Source organism: Scyliorhinus canicula, chromosome 2, assembly GCF_902713615.1.
Source record: "Scyliorhinus canicula chromosome 2, sScyCan1.1, whole genome shotgun sequence".
NCBI lineage: Eukaryota > Metazoa > Chordata > Chondrichthyes > Carcharhiniformes > Scyliorhinidae > Scyliorhinus > Scyliorhinus canicula.
In genome coordinates this window covers 195,450,317-195,462,566 of record NC_052147.1, presented here as the reverse complement: position 1 = coordinate 195,462,566, position 12,250 = coordinate 195,450,317, and the positions used below count along the sequence as shown (strand labels likewise).

Here is a 12,250-nt window from a genome sequence, read left to right as displayed (position 1 = left end):
GTTGGTACCAATGTGCACCACGACTTCTGGCTGCTCACCCTCCCCCTTCAGGATCCTGAAGACACGATCCGAGACATCCCTGGCCCTGGCACCCGGGAGGCAACATACCTTCCGGGAGTCTTGCTCGCGACCACAGAATCTCCTATCTATTCCCCTAACCATTGAATCTCCTATTACTATTGCTTTTCTATGCTCCCCCCTTCCCTTCTGAGCCCCAGAGCCAGACTCAGTGCCAGAGACCTGGCCGCTAGGGCCTTTCCCCGGTAGGTCATCCCCCCCAACAGCATCCAAAACGGTATACTTGTTTTGAAGGGGAACGGCCACGAGGGATCCCTGCACTGTCTGCCTGTTAGTTTTCTTTTCCCTGACTGTAACCCAGCTACTCTTGTCCAGTACCTTGGGTGTGGCTACCTCCCTGTAACTCTTCTCGATAACCCCCTCTGCCTCCCGGATGATCCGAAGTTCATCCAGCTCCAGTACCCTAACACGGTCTCTGAGGAGCTGGAGTTGGGTGCACTTCCCGCAGGTATAGTCAGCGGGGACACCAGTGGTTTCCCTCACCACCCACATCCTACAGGAGGAGCATGCAACTGCCCTAGCCTCCATCCCCTCTTACTTTACTGAATTAGCTGCCCCGTGGACAAACTGGACCTCCGCCCTCCGACCCTGCTTCCAGTCAGCTGTACTCTAAATCCTGGCTCCCTTCACGCTCTTTGATAAATATAGGAAATGAAATGTAAGGAGCACCTTACTCCCTCCTACTACAGTATCTTTCCAGATGGTCAGAAATCCTATCCCTCAGTCCCCTTTCCATTACTTTGCCTACCACCGAAGTAAGACTAACTGGCCTGTAATTCCCAGGGTTATCCCTATTCCCTTTTTTGAACAGGGGCACGACATTCGCCACTCTCCAATCCCCTGGTACCACCCCTGTTGACAGCGAGGACGAAAAGATCATTGCCAACGTCTCTGCAATTTCATTTCTTGCTTCCCATAGAATCCTTGGATATATCCAGTCAGGCCCGGGGGGCTTGTCCATCCTCAAGTTTTTCAAAACGCCCAACACATCTTCCTTCCTAACAAGTATCTCCTCGAGCTTACCAGTCTGTTTCACACTGTCCTCTCCAACAATATGGCCCCTCACGTTTGTAAATACTGAAGAAAAATACTTGTTCAAGACCTCTCCTATCTCTTCAGACTCAATACACAATCTCCCGCTACTGTCCTTGATCGGACCTACCCTCGCTCTAGTCATTCTCATATTACTCACATAAAAGGCCTTGGGGTTTTCCTTGATCCTACCTGCCAAAGATTTTTCATGCCCTCTCTTAGCTCTCCTAATCCCTTTCTTCAGTTTCCTCCTGGCTATCTTATATCCCTCCAGCGTCCTGTCTGAACCTTGTTTCCTCAGCCTTACATAAGTCTCCTTCTTCCTCTTAATAAGACATTCAACCTCTCTTGTCAACCATGGTTCCCTCACTCGGCCATCTCTTCCCTGCCTGACAGGGACATACATATCAAAAACACGCAGTACCTGTTCCTTGAACAAGTTCCACATTTCACTTGTGTCCTTCCCTGACAGCCTATGTTCCCAACTTATGCACTTCAATTCTTGTCTGACAGCATTGTATTTACCCTTCCCCCAATTGTAAACCTTGCCCTTTGCACGCGCCTATCCCTCTCCATTACTAAAGTGAAAGTCACAGAATTGTGGTCACTACCTCCAAAATGCTCCCCCACTAACAAATCTATCACCTGCCCTGGTTCATTACCAAGTACCAAATCCAATATGGCCTCCCCTATGGTCAGACAATCTACATACTGTGTTAGAAAAGCTTCCTGGACACACTGCACAAACACTACCCCATCCAAACTATTTGATCTAAAGAGTTTCCACTCAATGTTTGGGAAGTTGAAGTCACCCATGACTACTACCCTGTGCCTTCTGCACCTTTCCAAAATCTGTTTCCCAATCTGTTCCTCCACATCTCTGCTACTATTGGGGGGCCTATAGAAAACTCCCAACAAGGTGACTGCTCCTTTCCTATTTCTGACTTCAACCCATATTACCTCAGTAGGCAGATCCCCCTCGAACTGCCTTTCTGCAGCTGTTATACTATCTCTAATTAACAATGCCACCCCCCCCCCCCTCTTTTACCATCCTCCCTAATCTTGTTGAAACATCTATAACCAGGGACCTCCAACAACCATTTCTGCCCCTCTTCTATCCAAGTTTCCGTGATGGCCACCACATCGTAGTCCCAAGTACCGATCCATGCCTTAAGTTCACCTACCTTATTCCTGATGCTTCTTGCATTGAAGTATACACACTTCAACCCATCTCCTTGCCTGCAAGTACTCTCCTTTATCAGTGTTACCTTCCCCACTGCATCACTATGAGCTTTGGCGTCCTGAATATCGGCTTCCTTAGCTGCTGGACTACAAATTGGTTCCCATTCCCCTGCCAAATTAGTTTAAACCCTCCCAAAGACTACTAGAAAACCTCCCCCCCAGGATATTGGTGTCCCTCTGGTTCAGATGCAACCCGGCCTGCTTGTACATGTCCCACCTTCCCCAGAATGCGCTCCAATTATCCAAATACCTGAAGCCCTCCCTCCTACACCATTCCTGCAGCCACGTGTTGAACTGCACTCTCTCCCTATTCCTAGCCTCGCTATCACGTGGCACCGGCAACAAACCAGAGATGACAACACTGTCTGTCCTGGCCTTTAACTTCCAGCCTAACTCCCTAAACTTGTTTATTATCTCCACACCCCTTGTCCTACCTACATCGTTGGTACCAATGTGCACCACGACTTCTGGCTGCTCACCCTCCCCCTTCAGGATCCTGAAGACACGATCCGAGACATCCCTGGCCCTGGCACCCGGGAGGCAACATACCTTCCGGGAGTCTTGCTCGCGACCACAGAATCTCCTATCTATTCCCCTAACCATTGAATCTCCTATTACTATTGCTTTTCTATGCTCCCCCCTTCCCTTCTGAGCCCCAGAGCCAGACTCAGTGCCAGAGACCTGGCCGCTAGGGCCTTTCCCCGGTAGGTCATCCCCCCCAACAGCATCCAAAACGGTATACTTGTTTTGAAGGGGAACGGCCACGAGGGATCCCTGCACTGTCTGCCTGTTAGTTTTCTTTTCCCTGACTGTAACCCAGCTACTCTTGTCCAGTACCTTGGGTGTGGCTACCTCCCTGTAACTCTTCTCGATAACCCCCTCTGCCTCCCGGATGATCCGAAGTTCATCCAGCTCCAGTACCCTAACACGGTCTCTGAGGAGCTGGAGTTGGGTGCACTTCCCGCAGGTATAGTCAGCGGGGACACCAGTGGTTTCCCTCACCACCCACATCCTACAGGAGGAGCATGCAACTGCCCTAGCCTCCATCCCCTCTTACTTTACTGAATTAGCTGCCCCGTGGACAAACTGGACCTCCGCCCTCCGACCCTGCTTCCAGTCAGCTGTACTCTAAATCCTGGCTCCCTTCACGCTCTTTGATAAATATAGGAAATGAAATGTAAGGAGCACCTTACTCCCTCCTCACCTAACTCCCTCAGTCACCAAACTCGCACTGTAGCACTCAAATGCAACAAGTTCAGCACTCCATCTGAGGGTGAAATTGGACCCAGGTTCCTGGAGGTGTGAGGAAGCAGTGCTAACCACTGTGCTACCGTGACGTGAATGGCAGATGCAGTATCATTTGGAGAAAGTGTAGCTTATCCACTTTGGTAGCAAAAACGAGAAGGCAGGCTATTATCTGAATGGTCATAAATTAGGAGCGGGGAATGTGCAGCGAGCCCTAGGTGTCCTCGTACACCATGTAAGCATGTAGGTACAGCATGCGGTAAAGAAGGCAGATGGTATGTTGGTCTTCATAGCGAGAGGATTCGAGTATAGGAGCAGGGATGTTTGTTGCAATTATACAGGGCCTTGGTGAGGCAATATCTGGAATATTGTCTTCTTATCTGAGGAAGGATGTTCTTGCTCTAGAAGGAGTGCTGTGAAGATTTACCAGATTGATTCCTGGGGTGGCAGGACTGTTGTATGAGAGATTGAATTGGTTAGGATTGTATTCACTGGAGTTCAAAAGAATGATAGGGCTCTCACAAAAACTTTGAAAATTCTAGTAGGACTAGACAGAGTAGATACAGGAAGGATGTTCCCAATGATGGGTGTGTCCAGAACCAGGGGTCACAGACTGAGGATACGGGATGGACCATTTAGGGCAGAGATGAGGAGAAATATCTTCACCCAGAGTGCGGTCGACCTGTGGAATTTGTTACCACAGGAAGTGTTGAGGCCAAAACATTGCATGTTTTCAAGAAGCAGTTAGGTATAGCACTTAGGGCGAAGGGGATCAAAGGATATGGGGGGAAAGCGGGATTTGAGTTGGATGATCAGCCATGATCATAATGAATGGCGGAGCAAGTAGGAAGGGCCAAATGGCCTCCTTCTACTCCTATTTTGTTTCTATCCCTACCCTCAATGATAGAGAAGCACAGTAGATTACTGCAAAAAACAATGCTGAGCATTTTCAAACATCTTCAGCCACAAGGTGATCCATCGTGCTCCTCCTAAGCTCCCAAGCATCATAGATACCAATTTTCGGCCAATTCGATTCACACCATTTGATACCAAGAGAGAGCTAGGGCACTGGATACTGCAAACACAATGGTACCTGACAACATTGCAGCAGTTGAACTAAAGACGTGTGCCCCAGTACTAGCCGTGACCCTCGCCAAGCTGTTCCAGTACAGCTACAACACTGGTATCAATCTGCTAATGTGGAAAATTGCCCTGATATGTCCAGTTCACTAAGAGTCCTTCCTGTTTATTTTCTTTGTTCCCATTTTCTTTTTTTTATTATTTTTGGTCCATGGACCCATAATCGGAATGTGCCTTTTAGCAGAGGACTCAAGCTGAAGCAGCATGCTTGGCAGGACATTATGTTTCAGGTTTTGTATTTTGCAGATGAGAGACCGGGGCCGGGATTCTCCATAAGTTTTGATGTTTAACTATTACAAATAGTATAAACTCAAAGTATATAAAAATAAGAAAATAGTATACAACTTTAAAAAGGGGACTAAATTATATTTACATGCCTTGGTTGAATTATCCCTCATTGTCCCTGCTTCACCTGAAGATCTCAACCTCCTTATTCAACACAACTGATGTTCAAGTACTAGTATAATTGTTGTAAAGCACAATGTAAGTTAAAACGTCAGCAATTTCTTGGGGAAACTTTGAATTGAAAAAGAGCAAGTTCCATTCAACTGCATAAAATGATCAGTTCTATGTAAGTTAGTGATGACTCATAAATTTTGCTCCCAGATCTGGAGGCACTCTCACATTTTATACACTTGTGGGAAGACTTTAACAAATCTTATTCCAGTGTCTTAACTCATTATTTTACGGAGTTAAAAATTAAAATGTACCCGTTAGATTCCAAACCAACTTCGATTCTCCTATTTTTCATACACTGTAAACCAGTCCCTTAATTCAGTGTTTTTCAAACTTTGTTGCCATGGAACATTCTTGCCACTCAGCTATCCTTCGGGCTGAAGCCGGCCGACCTTCATGACCCACCAATTTCTCTTACCTTTAATGCGAAAGGTGAGCCTGCGTGGTCCTCACAATCTCACTCCAATCAGATTCACAGGAGGAGAGGGCTATACGCATATTGGGTAGAGAATTCAGCCGGTTCCTTTGTGCTGTCTTCATCTTTGTGAGGACAGAAAATCTAACCTCGCACATTTAGGTCGTTGTGAAGGGAAAAAGCAACAAAATGCTTGTTTTACTCAGCTCTGGATACTTCTCAGAGACGCTACTCCAGATTGCTGACAGCCTCATTGACTTGTACCGTGTTCTTAATGTGCTGTCACAGCTGAGGCGCAGAATTTCAGTTTCTCCATTTGGTGTCAGCTGCAAGTTAATAACTAATTCTGGGATCTCAAACTCAAAGGGAATTTTTACCCACCTCTTCTCTGGAAAGCAACAACAAAAACTGTTGATCAGCGCAGCCATATGCGACTGAATAAGGCTTGCCAGTCCATTTACAGTTTCCTTACTAACGCTGTTTTCTTCGTTGTGTCCTAGCATTGTGGGGAACATGTAGTAATTTTGGCTTTGAACTCGCTATTGCCAAACTTTCAATGACTTTTGGAAAGCTTTGATTTCTTCACAGTCCTGAAAGTAATCATCATCCTTCCCTTGCAATTTGAGGTTCAGTTAATTTAGAATTGAAAAGGTGTCTGCAAGGTAAGACTGTAAGGTGTCTGTAAGGTAGCATCTAAGTTTCATCAGCAAATAAATCAGCCAGAGGGAACAATTTCTCGAGGAGGAAAGCCTGAATTTGATACCACAGTTCGTAAACTGTGACTAGCACCGACTCCTTGACAGCCAACATACTTCTGTGTGGAAAAATAAATGTGTGTGCTCGGCCCCCATATCGGAAGACAGAGTCTCAAAAGGTCTGGTACTGAGTGCGCTGCGTCTAATAAAATTCGCAACTTTCACAATTCCTTTCAACACCACTTCAAGATTGGATGGAATTCCTTTTGATGCCAGTGCTTCACGGTGAATAAAACAATGATTCCAAACGACGTCCTGACCAGCTGCCTCCTTTTTCCTCATTATAATTCTGCTGTTTTTTCCCAGTCATGTTGGCTGCTCCAGTGCTTGTGCTTCCTCTGCAATGAACCCTGTCGAGCCCGCACTTTCCAACCACATAACTATTCAATGCTTCAAAAATCTCTGCGGCAGTCGTGTGGGTTGGTAATGTCAGGCAGCACAGCAAATCCTCAACAAATTCATTGTGCCAAAAATACCTAATGTAAACTAGCAAAGTTGTACAATCTGAAACATCTGTACTTTCATCCTGTTGCATTTTCTCTTTAGCTAGCATGTAAGAGGCTAATTGTACTTTGTCGTTCAATGTAACACGAACCGTCATTTTTAAAGCTGGTTGCAGCTGGCATTTTTAAAAGCCGGCAGCTGCAGCTGTTGGGTATTAATCCCCGTGATCGGGAACGCCGCAATGGATGGGTCCACGACCCTCCCGACACCCACCCGCAGGTCGCGACCCCCACTTTGAAAATGACTGCCTTAATCTGTTTCCACATTTATATTTTGAAGAGCAATACCAGTGTAAAGTGATGCAACATGACATGGGAAGGAAAGTCCAGCATTCGTTCAATTTCCCACTCGCTGAAAATTAAGAAGTTACTGTAATATTGCACTGCACTCAAGCGTTTTGACTTTTATGAGACATTTTATAGACCTCATTAGATGCTCAATGCATCAACTTGGCATTGAGCATTTTTCAGCATCATAGTGCTCTGGCAGGTAGAGTGGGGACGGGCCAATGGTAACAAAAATTACAATATATAAGTTTAAAATTACTTTATAAGCACAACAATTGTCAGGCACAAGATTAAACATACATCATTTGTATTTTTCAGTAGAACGCCAATTAGATAATTTAACTTGTTCCAACTTTATTTAACAGCAAAATTTTATCTTGTAGCACATCTTGCATATTATATTAGCGTGATATTTTATTACAGAAATGTGTTTTAAATGCGTATTACGATCCCAAATTTATCTCACTCCCCGACAAACAGAAATAATAGTTATAAATCCTCAGAAAACAAACTCGCGCTTGAACTCTTTGGCATTCTTAAGCCTATTATCAGATATGTTAAATATACTTATGTTGTAAACCATGCAAAAACAATCCCTTACACTGTGCTGGCTTTCTATTTCCTCATGTTTTTGTTGCAAGGCCTGTGAAGCTCGAATGGAATCCCCAATTCCCCACTGAGTCCTCAGTTGTTCTGATCCAGGTCCTTCAAGCCAATTCACAACCTAAAGTGAGGAATTTATTTTGGTAAATGAATTGAATGGCAAATCTTCGTCAGGACAATATTCCTGAAAACCCCTCAAATGTGAAATAAAACACACTTATAAAAAAAAACTGTTGTACAGCCAGATAGGACGTGGACATTCATATATTATATATATATATATATATGTATGTATGTGTATTTTTTCATAGTTTAAGCATCAACTATTATGCAAACCAATTATTGTTCAATTTAAAAATTAAATTGTAGTGAATGGTCTGGTGACACTGTATAGTAGGGCAGCAATGCTGTGTCCTGGAGATTCAGCATGCCAATCTTAACCCATGATTCCTCTTAAATAACTTTGCAATTGAAATGGGCCATTTGGTGGAGATGCAGAATGAAAGTAGCGCATTTCTTCAAAGTGGAAAGGGAGAGGAACAAAACAACATGGAGATTCAACATGCTCCATGTTTACAAACAACATGAAGCACACTACCTGTCTCTCAGGGAAGCTACTTCAATTGTGGAAAAGACAATGGAAGCAATTGTTTACCAACCCACAAAGAAGTAACATGAATATGTGCATCAAAAAAATCAGATTTTCCAGTTATGAAATGATGACACAGTCTTGAAAAAGAAACGGTGTCATTGCTGTTTGTCATCTAGATCAACAATTTGGATGAGAATGTACAAGGCATGATCAGGAGGTTTGCAGATGACGCTAAAATGGGTGGTATAATAGGCGCTAAAATAGGACAGTGAGGACGGTTATCAAAAATTGCAGCAGGATCTTGATCAGCACGGGTAGCACAGTGGTTAGCACATTTGCTTCACAGCTCCGATTCGCGACTCGGGTCACTGTCTGTGTGGAGTCTGCACATTCTTCCCGTGTCTGTGTGGGTTTCCTCCGGGTGCTCTGGTTTCCTCCCGCAGTCCAAAGATGTGCAGGTGAGGTGGAATGGCCATGATAAATTGCCCTTAGTGTCCAAAAAGGTTAGGTGAGGTTACGGGGACAGGATGGAGCTGTGGGCTTAAGTGGTGCTCTTGCTAAGGGCTGGTGCAGACTCGATGGGTCGAATGGCCTCCTTCTGCACTGTAAACTCTATGATTCTGTGAGCTGGGGAAGTGGGCCAAGAAATGGCAAATGGAGTTCAATACAGATAAGGGTGAGGCGTTGCATTTTGGAAAGTCAAATCAAGGTATGACTTTCAGGATGAATGGTAGGACCTTAAGGAATATCCTGAAACAGAGGGACCTTGGAGTTCAGGTGCATGGTTCTCTAAAGGTGGAGTCACAGGTAGATAGGGCAGCGAAGAAGGCTTTTGGCATAATAATAATAATATTTATTGTCACAAGTAGGCTTACATTAACGCTGCAATGAAATGACTGTGAAAAGCCCCCAGTTGCCACATTTCGGCACCTGTTCGGGTACACAGAGGGAGAATTCAGAATGTCCAAATTACCTAATAGCACGTCTTTCGGGACTTGTGGGAGGAAACCGGAGTGCCGGAGGAAACCCACACAGACACGGAGAGAATATGCAGATTCCGCACAGACAGTGACCCAAGCCGGGCAGGATTTTCTATGAAGCATACTCTTATATTACACTGAAATGCCAATGTAAATTATGCACCCATAGCTTCAAAATGGAGCTTGAAAACAAATATTCTGACTCAGGGCCATAACTGTAACACCCTTGGTTAATGAGATGGACAGATTGGTAGCAGATGCAATTTGATCTAACTAATTGCGAGGTATTATGTTTTGGGAGAAAATATCAAGGATTGAAGGAATGTTGACCCCTCCCGAAGTCAGGGAACCATAGTCCAGTTACAATACCTCAACTGCCTAGATAAAAAGTAGCTACACTAACACAGGTCTGCAATCTAATGGTCTGTAAGACTAAATCCCACAAGCAGTGAGTGCAGTTGTTTTAAGATTAAACCATCGCAATTTGTAGAAATGTGCATTTTATTCTGAATTATTTCTCACCTGCATAACTTTCTGTTGTATCTCTTCAAGTTGAGTACGTTTATTCCGCTGTCTGCAGACCTCTTGATATCTAGTATATTGTTCTCGTAGAGAATCCAGTAGTTTCACTACTTTGGGCTGAGCTAACAATTCGTCATCCATTGGGGACCATGACATACCTCCTTCTAACCCATTAAAGCGGCGCTGCTGCAATTCCGATAGTAGTTCATGACCTTTGGGGTAATTACATAAAATATTTCAGAATCAATTCACAATTCAATCTTTTATAGATGTGCCAATGGTGCAACAATTTATTACTTCAAAACTGAAACAGGCAGCTTTGAAACAGACAGGTGTTAATAGGCATCTGTTTGATCAAAGGGAGGAACGGAACCAGCATATAAATACTGTAGCTACAAAAGCAGATCATAGGCGGGGAATTCTGCAGTACTCACTTCCCAATTCCTCAAAGCCTGTCCACCATTTGGAAAGTACAAGTCAGGAGTGAGATGGAACATGCTTAACGTGGATGAGTGGAACTCCGCCCAATGCTCAAGCCTGCTTGATAGCCACCCCTGCACCACCTAAAACATGCATTCCCTCCAATACTGACACAGTGGCAGCAGTACGTACCACATACAACATAGAACATTACAGCATAGTACAGGCCCTTCGGCCCTCGATGTAGCGCTGACCTGTGAAACCACTCTAAAGCCCATCTACACCATTCCCTTATCATCCATATGTTTATCCAATGACCATTTAAATGCCCTTAATGTTGGCGAGTCCACTACTGTTGCAGGCAGGGCATTTCACACCCTTACTACTCTGAGTAAAGAACCTACCTCTGACATCTGTCCTATATCTATCTCCCCTCAATTTAAAGCTATGTCCCCTCGTGCTCGCCATCACTATCTGAGGAAAAAGGCTCTCACTGTCCACCCTATCTAATCATCTGATCATCTTGTATGCCTCAATTAAGTCACTTCTGGACTAGCCAGCAATGCCAACATCCCATGAAAAAAACGTTTTAAAAAAGTATTTTCTCATGCATAGATTATGCCCTTGTAAGCACAATGATTTCTGCTTTTTGTGCATCATTCAAACACTACAATAAATCTACTTAATGACGTCTTGATGTTGTGAAACCTCCCACTACTGAGATAATGTACAGACTGTCCTAAGGGACCTAAAAGAAGAATGACGCTTTATCGTTGAATTCCAAACTAAAGAAGCAGTTATTTGTGATCAGCACGTTATCTAGGACATGAAGTAACAGTACAATTCAAATAACATTTGTATTTGTGTTCATATTGCATTATGAAAATGCCCTGTTTATGCGATAGAAAGTTTCAGACATCAACAAAAAATAAGTTAGTCCATTCTCCTACAAAAAGAGGGGTGATAGTGAAGTTTAGGTCAGAGCACAAAAAAGATAGTGAGTCTCATCTAAAATAAAGCCCAATAAACATGCCAGCAATGTTGAGCATCTATCAACATCCTGGGGAATACCACTGATCAGAAACATAACTGGTACAACCACATAAATACCATGGCTACTAGAGCAGGCCAGAGACTGGGAGTTCTGCATTGACCAACTCACCTCCTATCTCCACAAAGTCTGTCTACCATCTACAAGGGACAATTTAGGAGCGTGATGGAATACACTCCACTTGCCTGGACGAACGTGGCTCCAACAACACTCAGGAAGTTGGACACCATCCAGGAAAAAGTAGCATCCTAGATCGACCACATTATAGACCAAAGTTTGGCCACAGAGGTGCCAATGCAAACTATACACAAGATCTACTGCAACAACTAACCAAGACTTTCTCAACAGCAGCTTCCAAATCCATTATCGCTACTACCTGGAAGGTCAAGGGCAGCATCAGCACCTGCAAGTTCCCTCCCAAGTCACACAACCACCTGACTTGGAACCATATCACCACTCTTCCAGTGTCACTGGATCAAAATTTTAAAACTCCCTCCCTAAAAGCATTGTGGGACTCCAGCTGTTCAAGCAGGGAGCTCACCACCACCTTCACATGGGCATGTAGGGATGGGGAGTAAATGCTGGCCTTGCCAATGACATCCAAATAAAAAATTAAATGCAAAGGAATTTGGTTGGTAAGTCTTTGAATACAGAAAAGGCACACCTTGTTCCATTAAAAATGATTATGGAGAGTAAAAGAAAACATTTGCAATCATACAGCAGCTTTCACAGCCTTAACACGTTCATAGCGTTTTACAGCAAATAAAATACTTTTAAAGTGCAGTCACAATTACAGGCCTAGATTTTCATCCCTGTATAGGTTGAGAGATAAAAATAATCGCACATGGGTTGGATTTTCAGTTGCTGGATTTTCAGCCAGAGAAAATGGGCGAGGTACTAAATGAATACTTTGCATCAGTATTCACCA

General features: G+C 44.1%; 1 protein-coding gene across 4 annotated transcripts in view; it reads right to left on the bottom strand.

Moving 5' to 3' along the window:
* Nucleotides 1-12,250, bottom strand: part of sestd1 (SEC14 and spectrin domains 1) — a 218,177-nt gene that overhangs the window by 73,886 nt on the left and 132,041 nt on the right. For all 4 annotated transcript variants that reach the window (XM_038789283.1, XM_038789284.1, XM_038789285.1 and 1 more), the window contains 2 exons: nucleotides 9,852-10,063; nucleotides 7,756-7,878 (listed from right to left, as the gene is read on the bottom strand). In XM_038789283.1, the coding sequence (XP_038645211.1) occupies nucleotides 7,756-7,878; nucleotides 9,852-10,063 (335 nt within the window). The remainder of the gene's footprint in view (nucleotides 1-7,755; nucleotides 7,879-9,851; nucleotides 10,064-12,250) is intronic.